This window comes from Clupea harengus, chromosome 8 (genome assembly GCF_900700415.2).
Source record: "Clupea harengus chromosome 8, Ch_v2.0.2, whole genome shotgun sequence".
NCBI classification, from domain to species: domain Eukaryota; kingdom Metazoa; phylum Chordata; class Actinopteri; order Clupeiformes; family Clupeidae; genus Clupea; species Clupea harengus.
Genome location: NC_045159.1, coordinates 26,404,040 through 26,423,875, shown reverse-complemented (window position 1 = coordinate 26,423,875; position 19,836 = coordinate 26,404,040). Strand labels below are relative to the sequence as shown.

The 19,836-nt window shown below is 40.9% G+C and overlaps 1 protein-coding gene across 3 annotated transcripts; it reads left to right on the top strand.

Moving 5' to 3' along the window:
* The first annotated feature begins 374 nt into the window (after window positions 1-374).
* LOC105906613 (cellular tumor antigen p53-like) lies at window positions 375-7,942 on the top strand. 3 transcript variants are annotated; one of them, XM_012834792.3, is made up of 11 exons: window positions 375-804; window positions 1,209-1,316; window positions 1,456-1,492; window positions 1,614-1,799; window positions 3,808-3,994; window positions 4,125-4,237; window positions 4,559-4,668; window positions 4,936-5,087; window positions 6,370-6,440; window positions 6,999-7,102; window positions 7,198-7,942. In XM_012834792.3, exons 2-11 carry the CDS (start codon window positions 1,267-1,269, stop codon window positions 7,298-7,300), a joined length of 1,113 nt encoding a protein of 370 aa, XP_012690246.2. In that variant the 5' UTR covers window positions 375-804; window positions 1,209-1,266; the 3' UTR covers window positions 7,301-7,942. The 3 variants fall into 3 exon arrangements, with proteins under 3 accessions (XP_012690246.2, XP_031428402.1, XP_031428403.1); XM_031572542.2 differs by having other exon boundaries at window positions 632-804; window positions 7,201-7,942; XM_031572543.2 differs by lacking the exons at window positions 375-804; window positions 1,209-1,316; window positions 1,456-1,492; window positions 1,614-1,799 and adding an exon at window positions 1,927-3,192.
* The last annotated feature ends 11,894 nt before the right edge of the window (window positions 7,943-19,836 follow it).

Here is a 19,836-nt window from a genome sequence, read left to right as displayed (position 1 = left end):
TTAGTGTATTAATATTGCACGATGAAATTATCTCTTGTGTGCCGCAGTGCAACCGGAGTACCACGCCAAGATGCAGTAGGTCAGTAGCCTACACTTTCGATAGTGCTGCGGTAGAAGGCCACCATTCGATTACACTTTGGGTTGTTTTCTCCTGAGTAGGCTACTCTCGGGAAGTGTAATCGCTGCTGTGCCTTTTTGACTATCTCTGAGGTGTTGGCAGACCATGAGATGTAATTTGATGAGTGGGCTCCTAACTTGAAGGTGTGGACCTTCTACGCACAGTAAACCAATTACAATATCGTCACGACTCTTAGAACATTAGGTGCAGTGCAGTGATGCGCAATGCAAGGCAATGCAAGGCAATGCAGATGCTAATGCATCTCACCAGCGAAAATACACCTGTTTTGACATTTTTTGTCCAATATTCTCACGCAAAATAAGCCTTGAAAGTTGGCAACCTCGAAAATGTCAAAACGGTATAGGCGTGCCCGTCATCGAAATACTATGAGCTTGAATTCTGCGATGCTAATAACACGATAAAATCAATGAAATGGAAAGCAGCGATGTGTGAAAAGTAGTCATACAAGCCACCCGAATTTCGCACACATCCACGACACACAGGATAGAACGTTCACTCGTTCGGTCACTGATGAATTTGATTGGCTCGTGGTCATGTGACTGAAGTACCTCCTTTTCGGGAATCCCCTAAGGAAGCGTGAGATCTAAACTAAATTGTTGTAGAGTCGACGGTTTTACACAGGGAAAGAGCTGCTGTATGTTGGCGGCTTCTTGAGAACATAAAAGGTAATATTTTTTTCTTCAAAACGCTGTATGAAAAGTTTGTTGTCCTGCGTTTATTGCGAATTCGTAAATTATGTGTAGCTCATAACGTCATTTCTTAGGTGAAGAACCCAGACAGGTCGCAGGCGAGGTTTGCCAATTTAGCTTGTTAGCTGGTGTTTCAGTCAGTCAGATTTTAATGGTAGTAGAATTGAAGACGTTTGTAGTAACGTTGTGCACTAATTCATTTGATTCCGTTTCTTGTATCAGTAACCTGCTCCGACGATGTCCTGGAGAACACTCGCCAGTCCCTGTGGAGCTAAACTTAAACGTGTACACTTGTAGCTAGGGCTATGAAAAACATATAAGTAGCAAGAAGCATCTTCTTAAAACACTACCTTGCGACTCTCCCCCCCCCCCTCTCTTAGTTCCTTTGATTGGCCCTCTGTCCTAGCTATTGGAAAGATACCAGGGCAAAGGGCCACAATGAACGATCAGGGGGACAGTCCGGATTTCGAGGACCTATGGAACTCAATGTGAGCCACCGTCTGCTTGGCATCTTAGTTGCGTTGTTGCGTGTGTGTGTTTTAATGGTTGCAGTCATCATGCTGTCAGTGTTCATTGGACGTAATGTAGGCCAGTACATTTGCCTTACTAACTTCAACAATTTTGCAGCGTTCCACCAGTTGCAGATGTGCCTTGGGAAACATCTGTAAGTAGACAGAAATCCTGAACCTCATGACATCACAACTTAATACTCAACCACATTAATGTATTTCTGCCATTATTGAGCTTCATGCAGAAATTAATGCTAACTCTTCGTGTTTTGTTAGTACTTACCGGAATCGTTTGATGAGCAGGTGTTTGAGCAGCTGCAGGTTTCCGAGCCATACATCCCTACCCTGGGTGGTGGCTCTCCACCATGCTCCGCAGTGCCCATCACAACCGACTACCCGGGAGAGCATGACTTCCAGCTTAGCTTCCCTCAGTCCAGCTATGCCAAGTCTGTGACCTGCACTGTGAGTTTAACAGATTTTCAGTTCATTTTCAATGATTTTCAAACATATTTATCTTACCTTGTTTTGAGGTTTGAAGGCCTCTTCTGTTCTGTCTTTTTAAGAACTTAATCTAAGAAAAGTACAGAATAGTTGCATGTTTAAAAACTATTGTGAAGGACATGCTAACATTGCTATTTGACTAGAGTTACCCTCAATTTAATGGTCTAAAATGGTGTGGTTTAAACATAGTCCTCTTCTATTAATATGTGGTTGAATATGAAATGTGAAAGAAATTAAGAAATAGCACATTTTGAATTCTAGATTTGCTGCTACACATAACAAATGAATTCTGTGGGGACATTCACTATCTATCATATATATGATGATGTGTATATATATTCAGTATATATACACACACACACAGTGTCTGTAAATAGTAACACTAATAGTGCAGAATAAGCCTGCAAAAAGAGTTTATTTCTTACCTGGGAAAATATTTAATGCCTGAGGTCCATGAATCCTTGTCCTTTGTCTGCTTCTGGTTTAGCAGTGGGGGTCTTGGAACCCACACACAAAAGAAACTTTTAGATCAGGGTCATCGCTGAACAGTATTACATTTTTTATTTATATTTTTGCCAATTCAGTGCACATGAAAGGCATGATGTTGAATAGGTAGTCCAATGGAAATCCATGGTTGCACCGACAGCTTAAGAAAAGCACCACCCTCCTCCCCGCCCTCTAGTATACTTTATTTTTGGTGAACTTTTATCTACTGCTCATTTCAATTGAGCTTATGCTTTTGAACCTTCATATCTCCACTTATAATAGGCTCTCTGCCTAGTATTCAGATTCTTCCATTGTATTAGTGTGTGTGTTTGTGTGCTGAATGTTGGGATTCCACGTCAACACAGGAAATCGTATGTTAATTAGTACAAATGTGTACACTCACACACTGTGGCGTTAGCATTTGTGTGGTGTTGACTTTAAGTCTCTCATTTACAATTCAAACAACATGATATTGGCAGTAGAAAGAAATTTGAAATATGACCGTTATTTTCCAAGCATTTATGAAATACAACTGATCAAAAAGAGATATTAATATATAAGTGTTTTTTTTTTTAAAGTGCTCATCCAAAATTCAAACGTATTAGACTATATTGAATTAAGCCAGGTTTTAATTATTTTCCAGCACTCTTCTTCTAGTTCTCTATCAGCAGTCAGTGGTGAGGCATGCCTTGACATGCCTACTGAACGTGGGGTGGGGGAGGGGCGTGTCTAACACAGCATATTAACAGGAGTTTTTCTATCCAGTACCAATGTTAAGGGACCTCAAATTCAACCTGTTGATGTTACAGTGGAGATTGTGTGTTGTAGAATCAGTTTTATTGAGAGGAAAACAGTTTGATTCAAAGTGGTAAGAGTTTGTATTTATGTTGTATCTGGAATACATGTGTGCAAGTGGTGTATATTTACTATGTTAGTGGTAGGTTTTTTCTTCTTTTTTTTTTTGGTTTTGTTTTGATCATATTACATTGTTATTGCTATAGTCATTGTCATTTCTGTCTTGTTCATATCTATTGTTCTTTCATTATGTGTTTACCTTTAGATGTTTTGGTTTCATGTGTAATTAGACAAGTTCCTGAATGAGTGTGAATATTGTGGATGATGGTGGTGACGGTATATCACACATCAGGGGGGTAATCCAAATACGTGGTTTAGTGACCAACCTGGGTAAGTTAAGTCGGAGTAAGTAGTAAACCTCTTAATGGTAGAGCCCTATGGCTTCCTTTTCCTAGCAAAACAAAGCCATAGGGTTTAGGTTTACCATTTTGAGTTAACTTACCCAAGTTTGTCACTAACCATGTACTTGGAATACCCCTCAGTTAGGGTGGACTGCTTAGAACCTAAACTGGTAGGTGGGCTAAGACAATATGATGGGCACAACCTGAAAGAAACTTAACCCTTTATATGCTTTTATACATAAAAACATCATATGTAAATGCATGTAACCTATGGCCCTTTTCCACAGTACTCCACAGACCTGAACAAGCTGTACTGTCAGCTGGCTAAGACCTGCCCCGTCCACATGGTGGTGGGCCAGCCGCCCCCGCCAGGCTCGGTGCTGAGAGCCACTGCGGTCTACAAGAAGTCCGAGCACGTGGCCGAGGTGGTCAGGCGATGCCCTCATCACGAGAGGACCCCAGGAAACAATGATGGTACACATTATTACCACCCACCCCCAGCACACACATTTCTCCACGCTTGTATTTTCTGTCCTACGTGTGATGCGATTCCTGGACTCTTCAGTAAAGTTCTGTCTGCTCTGTCCTGTCTTGTGAATTTCAGGCCCAGTCCCTCCCAGCCACCTGATCCGGGTGGAGGGGAATCCGCGTGCTGACTACCAGCAGGACCTGAACATCGGGAGGCAGAGTGTAGTGGTCCCTTATGAGCAACCTCAGGTGAATTCCTGGCTCTTCTCTTTACGACCTTGCCAAGAGTTCTATAGACCCTACAAAATTGTTATATTCTTATATAATTTGATAATATATTAGAAACTGGTGTGGTGTTGATAATGCAATGTGTGAAATGTGCTGTTTCCTCGTTTTAGTTTTTAACATCCTTCCAAAAGATTTAGTCTAAGTTCTTTTCACCTTTCAGAACACAGTGGAATCTCCACTCCATACCAAACTTAAACTTTAAGCAGATGTTATCCAGTGTTTTTTGTGTAATAGTGATGTTTTGTTTGCGTTGTGAGAGCATTATCCTTTTTTTGCTTACAGCTGGGCTGTGGACACACCACCACACTCTACAATTACATGTGTAACAGCAGTTGTATGGGAGGGATGAACCGCAGAGCAATTCTGATGATTGTCACTCTGGAAACGCAAGAGTGAGTACTTTGTGCGTGTGCGTGTGTGTGGTGTGTGGTGGGGTGGGGGGTTGTATATGCATGTGTATGTAAAGGGCCCAGAGTGAGAAAAGAACCCTTCTTCTCTTTAACCCACCTTTGGTCCTAAACCACAGCTTTCTTACTGTATATAATCACCATTTCTCCCCTGCCAGCTTTCCCCTGTCCATACCACATGGGTCACACTGTGTTCACTGGGGTCACTCATCACTGTGTTCTTTTTGCTGCTGTGCTGCTTGTGATCTGCAGGGGACTTGTCCTCGGCCGTCGCTCTTTTGAAGTTAGAGTCTGCGCTTGTCCTGGACGGGACCGCAAGACGGAGGAAACCAACTTCAGGAAAATCCAAGAGACCAAGTCGTCAGTCAAGGCTACCGCTACCGCTGCCCCCACCACTAAACGCAGTAAGCATTGGGCCCATGCCGAAGGAAGGACACTAGCGCACCATTATAGTGCACCATTTAAAGATGGTGTTTTTTTATGATGAATTCAGATCATCATATTTTCAACTAAAAAAATTCTTTGGATTGTAGTATTAAAAGTGTGAAGCTGCATGATTTCTTATAGAGTATTACCTGAGCGGACGTTTCACTGACAAAAGGCAGAGAAATGGGATGCTCAGAGAGGAAGGCGTGCAGCTCACACCCTGTGTTTGTACTCAGCTCACATCCTGTGTTTGTACTCAGCTCACACCCTGTGTTTGTACTCAGCTCACACCCTGTGTTTGTACTCAGCTCACACCCTGTGTTTGTACTCAGCTCACACCCTGTGTTTGTACTCAGCTCACACCCTGTGTTTGTACTCAGGTCAGAGAGGAAGGCGTGCAGCTCACACCCTGTGTTTGTACTCAGCTCACACCCTGTGTTTGTACTCAGCTCACACCCTGTGTTTGTACTCAGGTCAGAGAGGAAGGCGTGTAGCTCACACCCTGTGTTTGTACTCAGCTCACACCCTGTGTTTGTACTCAGCTCACACCCTGTGTTTGTACTCAGCTCACACCCTGTGTTTGTACTCAGCTCACACCCTGTGTTTGTACTCAGGTCAGAGAGGAAGGCGTGCAGCTCACACTAGGGCTGAACGATTAATTGCATTTGCGATTTAATCGCGATATGATAGAATGCGATTTTCTAACCGCAACGTTCGCGATTAAAAAACGTGGTCACAAAAAAAAAAAAAAAAAATGTTTTTAAGATGGTACATTTTGCACACAGTGTTTAAAAAGTGCATGCCTAGTGTTTATACTTAAAATTACTTTTTTTAAATTACTTAAATGCACAGTGGCAAAGCCACCGATTTGTTGTTCTTGTTTCTGTAATGAGCAGTTAAATAAAAATGTAAAATGTGGGAAAGAATATTTTACACTAAATGTATCTAATATTGTGTTGGTCATATTTAAATCATTCATTACGTTTTGTTGGGAAAAAAAGAGGATAAAAAAAAAAAATCGCATTTCGAATCGCAATCGCAATATTTTGGTAAAAAATCGCAATTAGATTATTTTCCCAAATCGTTCAGCCCTAGCTCACACCCTGTGTTTGTACTCAGCTCACACCCTGTGTTTGTACTCAGGTCTGAGAGGAAGGCGTGTAGCTCACACCCTGTGTTTGTACTCAGCTCACACCCTGTGTTTGTACTCAGCTCACACCCTGTGTTTGTACTCAGCTCACACCCTGTGTTTGTACTCAGGTCTGAAGGAGGCGCCTCAGGCAGCAGCACAACCTGAAGGCAGCAAGAAGGAGGAGATATTCAAACTGGAGGTACCAGCGCACGAGAACACACCTCAGTACCCCACACACACACACACACACACACACACACACACACACACACACACACACACAGAAACTGATGTCAAATAAGTTATTTTGGGGGGAAGATGGTGTATAACATAAGGGGTGAAATACATATTCCAAAGGTTGCTTGATACATTAGTACCAATATGAGCATTTGAACACTAGCACTGATGTGGAAACCAGTTAGTCATACATTTTGAACTTTTATTTGAAGTTGTATTATCAGAATTCGTTCTTTTGACATTTTAGGTTACCTACAGAAAAGTTAACTTGTTGAAATGACTGCATGTCAATGGCACTGACATCAACAAGTAGTTGCAGTAAGAAACGACTGACATTACCACAGACTGGTGAAGCATGTGTGATATTAGGTCAGCCATTTGCAGATATCCGACCACTCTAAACTCCTGAAATCAATGAGACACACTTCATGTCCTTTTATGTACTAGAGGTGTTAAATCTCAGTTAGTTCCAGTTCTTGAAAGAACGTTTGGTATTGAAATGACTGTGCCATTCTTACAGGTTCGGGGAAGAGAACGCTATGAAATGTTGAAGAAGATAAATGACAGCTTGGAGCTTAATGACTTGGTGCCCTCTAGCGACATTGAGAAGTACCGTCAGAAACAGTAAGCATGCCTCTGAGCCGTTTTCTTTCTTTATTACCAGGATGTTTTCTAAATCAATTTGTGATCTGTAATCCGTTCTCTTGTCACTGTCCTAGCAGCTCTAAAGGCGGGAACAAACGTGAGCGTGATGGCTGTACCATGGAACCAAAAAGAGGAAAGAGACGTCTTGTGAAAGAAGAAAAAAGCGACTCTGATTAATAACAGGAGTGTCCTCTGTTATGTGTTTATCAAAATGACTGCAGTAAAACCGTGAGATACACGGTTAGTGCTTCAGTGTTAAGCATAGTAAACCTTCAAATGCCTGTAGGCTGAATTACAATTGGCAGGAAAAATGTCGCGCAGCCACCAAACCATGATCATAGATTCCAAATGGGGGAAATGACTCACGCAAATAATCTCTTTTTTTTTATGTGTAAAAACATGGCTGCCTCTCCCGTTTCTTTTTTGGTTTCTTTGGGGGGGGGGGGGGGGGGGGGGTCATGTTTTTTTTTATGATGAATTCAGATTATCATATTTTCAACCAAAAAAATAATTTGGATTGTAGTAATTGAAAGTGTGAAGCTGCATTATTTCTTATAGAGTATTACCTGAGCGAACGTTTCACTGGGGGGGGGGGGGGTCATGTTTTTTTTTGTAGTGCCCTCTTTCCCTTCTAACTGTATTCAACCATTGTGTCATTCGGGCATAAAGGGTTTGGGTATGTATTTTTTTTCACAGTTGCATTAATTTTCTTGTATTGAGGTTGTTTTATGAAACAAGAAATGGGTAACGACAAGATATTGTTCCTGATAGCGTTGTTTTTTGTCCGTTTTATATTTTATATTACAAATGTTTTGAATACTCCTTTGTGTGGCGTCTGTTCTGTACCAAAACCATGTACTTGGACACTGATTAGCATACAGCATTTTAGTGCGAGACCCTTCTCATGTGGCTTTATTAAGTGCACTGAGACTACTGCAAATGGGGTAATTTGTTTCCTTGGGTTAGATGACAGTGCATAAGAGCGCCCAGTAGCCCTCTTCTGGGTACATGGTGAAGCGACCGTGGCGCTTGGATGAGGCCGTGGACCAGTAGCCGTTGTTGGCCAGCTTTACTTCCCAATAGTGGCGGCCTATGGTCATACCCTCCCAGCCCAGGACGCAGGGCCAACCGTCGAAGCGCTGAACGCTGAAGGACACTTCTGTCTCCGAATGCACCTTCTTGCGGTCGTCGGACACGATCAGCCATGGGTGGTTGGTCATGGTGTCCAGCGTTACGTTGACTGTATAGGAAAACCAGTCATATACTATCTATGGATCTATGTTTCTTCATACTGTTATGCATGATGTATCAGGAGGCTCACATAGGCATTATACATTAATACAGATTTGTATTGTTAACCGTGGCGGCTGGTGATATATTTTGGGGGGGGGGGGGGGCGCAGTTGGGCGGTGCGGTTTCAATAGCACTCCACAATGAGAAAAAAAAACACGAGAGATTTTGAGTAGAATATATTAAAAAACAAAGATTTATTTCATGAAAACACAGTGCTCAACACTGACCATTAACAATTCTCAACAAACTGTAAAATTGGGCATGAGAGGTTTAGAGCAGAATGGTTTAAGAAACATTGGGTTGGGTTCCAGAGGTTTAAACATTGGGTAGTAGAGGTTTATAGTAGACTAGATTCAGAAACATTGGATACTAGAGGTTTAGAGCAGAATACATTCTGAAACATTCATGTGTGTACAAGAAGTTTAAAACAGGGTAGATTAAAAAAACAGGGTGTAGAGGTTTAGAGCAGAATAGAGTGAGAAAGACTGGATGGTACTAGAGGTTTAGAGCAGAATTGATTCAGAAACACTGGATGATACTAGAGGTTTAGAGCAGAATAGATTCAGAAACACTGGATGATATTACATGTTTTCGAATGCCAATTCGGTACCCCTCGTCCAACTGCTCTGCAATACTCAGTCTTCCAAAGAGGTTTAGCTTCAGGCTGTTATTTAGATGGCTAAGGCCAGATTCATGCTTTTACATTTTTAAGTAAAGTGCTTTAGATCCCTCATTCCCGTTGTAATCCGGAGTGTTTCAGACCCAGGACTTTGGAATAACAAGACAGGGGAAACAAAAAAACGCATTACTAACTGAATAACCAGCTAACCAACTCTGCTTAGCATAGCCTAGAGGTTTGACGAGAAGCTCCGGGTGCTATCAGTGGTCTGCTGCTGAACGTTTATATCTGGACGTTCGGGTTCCAAGTCTTTCACTCTCTTCTTGTCAACATCTAATCGTCGATTAAACGGTGTTTCACATAAAGAAGAATAACACAGTTTAAATTATAATCAAAATCATAAAAACTATACCACATTTTTATGAAAGAATAATTCAAACATGTAAACAGTAATAACCTGAATTTGGGATGTACTTAGGTTCGTCTGTTTTGTGAAGAGAAATTAAATTAATGGAAATAGTTCTTCAAATATAATTACATTCCAAAAATGTATTGGTAATGAGGTAATGAAATGGATCCATTTCACTGATGTTAATGGGCCTGACCTGTCTTCCAGGTGAGCTGTTTGGTGGCAAGCCACATCTGAGACACCTGGAGCAGAAGGACAGAACAAACTCACTTTATAGAATGCAACAAGAGTGCCTGCAGTTTGTTGCTGTATATGTATAAATATATATATATATGTAGCTAAGCTCAGGCAGGGCAATGAAGAGTATTTTCCTGAATTTGGGATGTACTTAGATTTTAGTTTTTGTGACAAGCCATATCTGAGACATGAGACATCTGGCGAAAATGAATCACATTGACGTGTACTTTTGACAGTTCGTCAGGGGAAATGAGTTCTGTATCTTACCTTGCTGTCCTCTTTCAGCAGTGACCAGGTGAGGAATTCCAGGAAGGGCAGCAGGGTCTTCAGTTTCTTCTTCCGCAGTTCCAGGTTCCTCAGAGTCTGGAGAAGCTCCTCTCTCATCAGGCCACAGCTCTTTTCACAGTGAAGCACACGCGCACACACAGAGACAGAGATAGAGAGAGCCATACACATATTCATTTATACAGCAGAACCATATCATGAACAAAAGTAAAGGATTGTAGAAGTGCGTTATAAGAGCAAAGGATTGTAGAAGTGCGTTATGAGAGCAGCAGAAATCAAACGTGATATTCTCATGGTAAAAGCTCCCTACCGAGTCCACTCTCTTGAGCTCCTCGGCCGACTGTAGGATGAGTTTACGGCTCTGCTCGAGACTCTGATTACTGGATAGGTCTCTCTGGTCTTTGCTGCTGGCCCTGCTGGTGCACATTCATAGATACACACAATGAAGCATGACTAACTGCTGTGCATTCAGGACTGTTAGTGATCGTGGTCTTTTCCCCAGATATCCCCATAAAATCAGAACATCTTTAGATAATCCACTGATCATGGAACATTTCTATTTGTTATGGCTTACCATAGCAGCCATAAAATCATCTCATTCGTGAGATGAGTCTTTTTCCTTATCATTCTATTGTTATTACTTTATACAGCAGTTGATATGATGGTATATTATATCATTAACTTGTTGCTCAACAGAGTAAGGTGCTAACATCTGGGGTCTGGGGTCTATGAATATGACAAGGCACACATGAACATTAAAGCATACAATACCTGTACCGCAAATCACTTTGGATTTAGAAAGTTCCAAAAATATGTCCAACTTGCCATGACCTTGAGCAGCTATACATAGTGGTAAGATGGCCATAACGACAAGCAGGAAGAGGAATTGTTTTTTGTTAGGAATGCAAGCTTTGTCATGTCATTTTTGACATTGATGGCCATAAGAAATTACAATGACTCGACACACGGTAGGTGTGTTTTCTTCTCCAACCTAGTACCATAGTTGAAGTAACACTATGCAACAATTTCACACTTTTTGAGATATGGTTTTATAGGCAAATAGTTTAGGTACCATCCTCAAATTCATTTTGATAACATATGGTCATGTGAAGGACAGATACACACATGAGTCTTCCGCACTAGCCATCCAGGATATGCCCTATGTAGTTCTGTGTTACGGGCTGGTACACCCTGCAAAAAGGAAGAAAAGCTTTCACACGCACGACAATTCCAGCTAAACTGCCAAAAGACACCAGTTAGTGTGTTGGCAAGCTTCCATCAGTGTCAGCTGGGCTGTTGCTGGTGTTTGCAAGGTTTTTGCCTGCCTTTTGGGTAGTTAGCTTACTAGTTTTGAAACAGAACTCCGTATTGCTGCTTTAAACTGATTAAAAAGTAGTGTTCAAATAGTTTAGGTAAAGCTACAAACAACATGTGAATTTGGTTGGCTGTTGAGTTCTAATATCAACAACCCCAGAATCAAAGACTGCACCCTTAACACGCTCCTTCGCACACATTCTGAATTGGTGAATGAGCATTATAGCATTATGACTTAAATCCTTATGTTGATGAATTTAGAAACCGAGAGATGAACCACCTTAGTAAAATCATGTCATATTTTGGTCTCTTATTGGTGTGGGTGTATTGTGGTTAAAGAGTTGACTCACTTCCCCCCTCCCCCCACACACATCCTCGTTCAAGTAACTGTTAATTCACTATAATCCGCCATTTTGTCTACTGCGTGATAAACAGAACTGTCCAGAAGCCTGTGTAATGTGGGCACCCGGCATGACTTCTCAGTCCGGTCAATCCTGTTAGTTGAAGTCTCAGGACACACCTCAGTCTAGCATTTACTACTTCATGCTCATTACCTCTGTCTCACAAGGAAGAAAGAAAGAATGAAAGAAAGGTACATCTAATAACTGACACATAAAGCTTGATTTACTCACACTCTCTTGAGCAGATACTGTTGGCAGACATCTCTCACTAGAGGGGGGTTGATTCAGTTAGTCAAACTGATTCAGTGTTGTGAAGAGGAGCATGTGACAATTTTGGAGGGACTTCATCTACAACCTCTCACGATATTTATGCAACAAATTACAAAAGCTTTCTTTCTCTATAAATACAAGCAGATATCCAACCATGTAAAGCGTACAAGAGTAGAAGATGAGGAATCGTAATAGATAGGGAGGAGATTTGAATTTGAAATAGCAGCTGTCCGTTGCAGCAGCAGCAGGCGGAAGTTGACACTGCACTTTCAGAAAAGGAGGGGTGAGGGAGAGAGGCTCTGAAGGAGAAAAGAAAGTATTTTTGTATTACATCATTAAATACCCTTTGTGGAATACATAGATGACAGAAGTAACAGTACATAAATGATGGAAACTATACTATGGATGGATTTTAGTGTGATTTTCATCCAGGGAGTTTGAAAGTGAAACCAGTAACAGAATGAATGAATGAATGATCTGGCCTCCAGGGGACAGATGACTTCGATGTCTAAGAGCTCAGCACTGGTTGGTTATTTTGCCTTTTTCCTTCGGTTGGGATAAATTATTTGTTTTACTTTACAGGAATTAAGCCACAAGCTTCGTCTACAATCGAGTTCTGTTTTTTTTTACTAAATGTCTTGCTACCTCTGCTCCAGTTTTTTTTAATCATCATTGCTGTGTTTTGTTTTAAACTATCCTATTGTTAATGAAGAATAAGAAACTAGTCATAGAAAAAGATCTCTGTTTGGGTTCCGTTTGAACATTTGAATAAGACCATGACGTTTTCAGACCACCTTTATGACGTTTTATATTCTGATTTGATGGGACATAGAGCCCAAATGCCTGCTACCTCCCCCAACCTCCCTTTCAGTCTGAAAACATAAAAAGTTGCAAACAAGACCTGATATGGATGCGTTTCCCTCCACCTCCGCTTTTCCTTATTCAGAAATAAGTTATCCATCTATGGCTTCATGTGTCTGCAATGACAGGTGGGTGCTCAATTGCTCATTTTTGGAAATGTATTATTTTTCCAACACTGTAGAGCTCGATTAACTGAAGTGAATATTAAGCAATATAAGCATTCATGATTAATTTGTTTTAAATCTGTGTCAGTCTGGACATCCATTTTGAGACTACTTCAGTTGATATGGACAGTTACAGAAGGCTGGTGCCACATGCTAACATGGAGCATGTGCTTTTAGCTCAGAGAGGTCCAAGATCCTGCATGTCTATTTTCGAATATTTCAATTCCAAAACAATGAGGTTTAGGTAAACGTTTTATGAATATCTTATGACGATTCAAAGTTCTTTCAAAATTCGTTTAGAGTAGGGCAATGTGTCGGCAGTGTAAATGCTCTTTATATGTACAGGTTTTAGACAGCCATTTTAGTTCTGAGGAAAAACTTTTTTTTGCCATTTTTAATTCTGTCACTTTAATATAAACAATACGAGTGATCACACCTTTTTCTAAATATATTATTATTATTTTCTTTGGCATGATCCTCTAACTAATTATTATCGTCAATAATATAGGCCCATACAAACATTATAGTCACGGGTGCCTAAATGGAAACAGACATTAAGATAGCTCATCTCCAAATTTTGTTGTATGCGAATACAATGACAAATAAATGCTTTTCTATTTCTATTTGCTATCTCAGCTAAATGCTCCCTTGCAGCCATCTTAAGTAGCCTACATATCTAATATAAATAGTCGCATCTCAAATGTTCTGCTTTTTTACTTCTCTGCTTTGCCTTTTTTTATGTATATTGTATGAAATGTGTGACAAACAATCTGCATCAAATACAATATTGCAGGTTGCTACATAGAATGTAATGAGTTGGTCCACATATACCTTTCAAAGTGTACTTGTTGATCTCAACTCTCATTTGTGTGTGTGTGTAGCCAATTTCAGGTGTGACTTGTGAACTGACCTGATCACTGATGATAAAAGCATGTCGTTATTTAATAAGTGTTACTTTGTAGAACAATGTAAGACAAAGTTGTACAGAGAAGCCTGCATTTTCCTATTTCCTTTCCCTGTATTTTCACTCTCCCATATACAGTGAGAACGACCATTGAGCCTAAAAAGACGTGCATCTTCACAGGAAGTTTTTCTCACACTGCTACATAAAGCAGAATACTTACTAAATCACCCATGTGCTCGCAACAATCATTTACTAGAATAGGAGATCAATTGGATAAAACAATCATTCGATTTAATTATACATTCAGAAAACAATTAATTAATCTGGTTTTGTTTTGTTTTGTTGTTTTTTAAATAAAAGTTACACAAGATGCCAATACGGTTATCTTGATTAGTGTATCAGTTTTTACTTGTAGCTTTTTTCTAGTTAACGTGGTGGAGAATCAATGAATTGAGAGTTGAGCTTCGTGGAGCCTGTTTTAGTCGATGTCATCAAGGTCCCCTAGTCATCTCGATTTTAATTTCAGCCGAAATTATTCTAACCACAGTTTCACTTTATGTGATGTGTAGATGTGAAATCAATGTTGCTTTTGTTTTCAATGACTGAAATGAGGTTCTTGATACGAGCCAAACAATCCAAATCCGAGTAGGTCCCATCAATATTGATTTGGGCTTTTAGTTAATTTAATATAACTATAAAGAAAAAAACTTTGTTAATCGACTATGTATGCTTAAAACACAGGCGTAACGAGGCAACCCCGGGCCCCAATGCAGGATGGTCAAAACGGGTTCGCAGTCCACCTTACTCTTACCGAAGATAATGCGTGGCAACATCTCTGCACAAGTATCATAGACGCGCAACAAGCCAAACCAAAATATTTAGTAGGTTACATAGGCTATCATGCATTCTAGCAGACGAGAGAATAGCAAGGCCAAGGCTACATAATAATTAGCCTATCGATGGATGTTAAGGAGTATCATTGCCAAAGTTATCTAAGATGATGATAGGCCTACATGACATAAACTGGTACCAAAACAATGCCTGGGTAATTAGCCTAATTAATTAATACACCAGTTCTACTTACATAGGCTACACTGCTGGCTTCCTGTCTGGGAAATAATCAGGTGTATTCCTATACAACTGATCCTCGTCTTTTCCTCGTTTTTCTCTTCACCTACACATTTTCCATTGGTTTACTGGATGATCCGCTGGTGCTTGCATAAACTGCGAATATACGCTGAACTGCTGTTGGTATTCTCAGGTGGCTTTTCTCTTCTTAGCCTATGTGATGGTAGTTGGGCCTCTATTTTTTTATTAAGTTGGGCCTATCTAGCATATAGCCTACTCTTTGTTGATGACGTTATGGTAATACGCGTTCACAATAATATCCCACTGACCCACTCCACATGTGCCTGATTCAAATCGCTCATTAATTACTTACTAATACTTAATTTGAACCTAAGATACTATGTGTAAAAGGTAAATGGTAAATGTCCGATATTTATATAAAAGGCGACTTACAAAGGCATATCGCGACTGGGAAAGCAAAATGTAGAAAAGCGATCTAACCTGCCTGTTATGCTCATGCCCATGAGGTCACTGAGGTCCGGACCTCAGTATTTGTATTAGATCTAAAAATACAAGTCGAGGCTAAATACAACTGGATAAAAACAACAGCGGTTGAGAACTCCTCCGAGACGAGTCCATGCCACTACAATTTAGATTTGTTATAGTGTCCGCTGTGTGTGAGAGTTGTGACAGAGGGCGCGTGCACAGCCTCTCAGCACTTCTACTGATAGCAAATTTTGCCGCACGTTGGCAGCAGCAGGTGGTTTGTGTGTGAACTGGTAGCATCCCATCCGGCAAAAGTGGTTAGTGGACCACTGTTGGCTCATTTGGGGCGAAGCAGGCGGTCCTCTGGCTTTTTGCTCATCGATTTTCGAGAAATCCACTGGTGAGTTACAGACGACGATCCCGTCGTTTTGCCACTTGCTTTAAAATACATTTTTTTCTTTATTAATTTATACTCCTTCATTCATTTTCACTAACCCTTAATATTGTATGTTACCAGTGCGTAACATACGTCTTTAATTGACCATGTCATTTTTCACCTTGAGAGCCTTCGTCTGTTTATCGGCAGTTATTTTAAATAGACTATGCCAAGGATACGATTTAGAAATTCCAGGAATTGCTAACATTATGTTACTTTGTTAATATCCACGCCCAGTTAAACTAAAGATGATGGTGTTCCGAAAGCGGGCAACAAGTGGCACACCACTGGTGGACCGTAAGCTTAAGCTTGCTATCTGGAATATCCCATCCGGTAAGTCAAACAATGATCATTATGCCATTATCTGGAAGAAACGTTCAAAACAGTTACCTGGTACTGCGTTTGGAGTAAAGGCAGTGTATAAAACATGTGCTGACTATGCGTAGGCCTATACACATTTGCTACTCTGGCCATGATTGAGGCTATAGGCTATTTCTTTTGTAGTAGACCTAGAAAAGCCATTGAATAAAACGTTTAATGTAGGCGAAAGTTTTCATAAAAGTAGGCCTACGAAACATTTCAAAGCCAAATTTGGAAATTAATATAAGTGTATGACCCCTGCAGGCCTAAAGGTTACTCTCAAGTTTTCTTTTTGTATAGCTATGGAAACAAATAACCTTTACTTAGTTATCATATTTCAGACCCAGGCCTATGTATTTTGTTTCTCTAGATCAGGGGTGTCGAACTCAAATACACAGAGGGCCGAAATAAAAAAACTGGGTCCAAGTCGAGGGTCGGACATATTCAATATTTATTGAAAAAAAATATATATACAGTATATTAGATTTTTTCATATGTAAACATGAACTTAAGTTTAACATAGGGACCAATGGGACAAGTTGCCTACAGCTTATGCCTATTAGTTATTGCATATAAACCCAGAGATCAAATTAACGAAATAAAATAAACATCAATGGCATTCATTTCTAATGCCTCTCTTTCTGCCGTTTTACCAGATTCATTTCCAATGAAACATTTTTTTCCACTGGCCAGGCCCAGGTTTTCTTGCAGCAGCTTGGTTTGAAATGCCTTCACTGCAGCGTGCATATCAGTGATCACATGGCCCCGCCCCTCAAGCGGCAGGTTCAGCGCATTTCGATGGCACGCAATGTCACACAGAAACGTTTTTATTCCGGAGCTCCGTCCTGTCTTTCCCTTTGCTTTCCCGAACATCTGTTCAGCACTTTCCCATGGCTTAACCACCACTCTGCGTGATAGGGCACATCCCCATCTCCAAAACCCAACACCAGCCTTCTTTTCAACTTTTCAGCTTCTGTTTCATGTCCAGATGTTTATACTTGTCTTGGTGTTTCGTTTCATAGACATGTGTTTCCCTCTCATTTTCCAACTTATTGTAACAAAGAGGTAATTAACTAACAAAGACACTCTGACACATTGTAACAACCAATCCCATCACCGGGATGGTTGTCACACACTGTGGGGTTGTTTGTCACAATGTTATTTTAATGGGAACAAATCTTAAAAAGAAGGCAAGAAGGCAGAACTAAATTTGAAAGTTTAATTGCATTGACAAGTTGACAAATACATAACTTAATGCATCTTAACACAAAATGAGCAAGGAACATGAACCGGAAACACATCTTTAGGCCAGCCTATATAACAACATGAAGAATAAAACAAATAGGCCACATGTGACAACCAACCCCAAAGAGAACGTGACAACCAACCCCAACTGTAATTTCTTGCTAGGATCAAGGCTAACAACTAGTTAGCTAGCTAACAACAATAGCTTTCCCATCACACTTTTTAAGGGTAACAATTGTTTTGTTATGAACCCATTGTGTAAAAGCCTGGGAGAAAAATACTGAGGAGCTGAATATTTTCAATTTGACATGAAAAACACAAAAAGCCCTCTCAGCTCAAGTTCAGCTGTCTTACCCCAGAGAAGACAATGTAGGTGAGGCCAAAATTCTTGAGACAGAGCCTTCTTGTGGCGAGATATAATGGGTGTGACAACCAACCCGTTTGACAACCAACCCCGTTCTCCCCTACTCTCAGGAAGTTGAATTGCTGCTGTGCCTTTTTGACTGTCTCTGAGGTGTTGGCAGACCATGAGAGGTCATTAGACAAGTGGGCTTCTGGGTAGCATATGGTCATGTGAAGGACAGATAAACACCTCTGTCTTCCCCACTAGCCATCCAAGATATGCCCTATGTAGTTCTGTGTAACGGGCTGGAACCCCCTGCAAAAATGGTAGAAAAGCTTTCACACGCATGACATTGCCAGCTATACTGCCAAACGACACCAGTTAGTGTGTTGGCAAGCTTCTATCAGCGTCAGCTGGGCTGTTGGTGGTGGAGGTTTTTGCATGTCTTTTAGGTAGTGAGCTTACTAGTTTTGGAACAGAGCTCCGTATTGCTGCTTTAATGCATCTCACCAGCAAAAATAAACCTGTTTTGATAGTTGTTGTCCCCGATTCTCACGCCAAGTCAGCCTTGAAAGTTAGCAACTGGCAATGTCAAAACGGTATGTGCATGCACATCATCGAAATACTATGAGCTTGAATTCTGCGATACTAATGACACACGAGAAAATCAATGAAATTAAAAACTGTGGTGTGTGAAAAGTAGTCACACAAGCCACCCGAATTGTGCACATCCACGACACACAGGATAGAACCATAGACATGTCAATAATATCTCTATGAATAGAACGTTCACTCGTTTGGTCACTGTACTGATGATTTTGATTTGCTCGTGGTCATGTGACGGGAATCCCCCAAGGATGCGTGAGATCTAAACTAAGTTGTTCTAGACTCAACGTTTTCACACCAGGAAAGAACTGCTGTATGTGTGCGGCTTCTTGAGAACAGGTGTTCTTCAAAACGCTGTATGAAAAGTTTGTTGTCCCTTGTTTAATGAGAATTCGTAAATTATGTATAGCTCATAACGTATTTTCTTAGGCCAACCTAGAAGTTAGGCGAAAATTAGGCGAAGTTTGCCAATTAAGCTTGTTAGCTGGTGTTTCAGTCAGTCAGATTTTAATGGTAGTAGAGTTGAAGACGTTTGTAGTAACGTTGTGCACTAATTCATTTGATTCCGTTTCGTGTATCAGTAACCTGCTGCGACGATGTCCTGGACATTGCCAGAAAACTCGCCAGTCCCTGTGGAGCAAAACTTAAACATGTAGCCTACATTTGCAGACATCCCAAGTCTCCCGGAAGTTCCGGGAGTCTCCCGCATATTGATAGCGACTCCCTAATGCCCGCAAAATACTTAAAATCTCCCGGAATCTAGAGCGAGCGAGCAAGACCGCGCACGCGAGACAGACGTGCTCCAAACCGCATAAGCATCTGTGTAGCGCGCGCACGACAGAGAGGGAGAGGGACCTAGAGACTGTGCGTGTGTGTGGCAGTGTGAGTGTGTGCCTCATGAAGCATCCTGATTGGCCTGTTTTGGTAAGTCAACCAATCAATTTTCAGTGTGGGCGGGCTTTTATGTCTTCTCCTGAACCGAATTAATCAGTTCAGTGTATCTAGGAACAGGAGCACCAAGGCAGAGGGAGAGTACCCTAAAAAACGAAAATATAAGACACATTTTACAACAGACTATACAAAGGCGTACCCCTGTCTTAGAAAAGTAAATCACAAAGACAGTCTTGCTCGCTGTACAATCTGTAACAGTGATTTCAGCATTGCCCATGGCAGGTTAAATAACTGTAAAAGACATGTTGAGGTGAGTTCAACAAGTTTCATTTCATGTGCATATTATTCAGGCCAGCTAGTTGCCAGGGCTCCCTGAAATGACTTTTTGCAGGTTGGGATGTCTGCATTTGTAGCTAGGGCTATGAAAAACGTATAAGTAGCCTAGTAGCTTAAGTAGCTTAAACCACTACCTTGAACCCCCCCCCCCCCCTCTCTTAGTTCCTTTGATTGTCCCTCTGTCC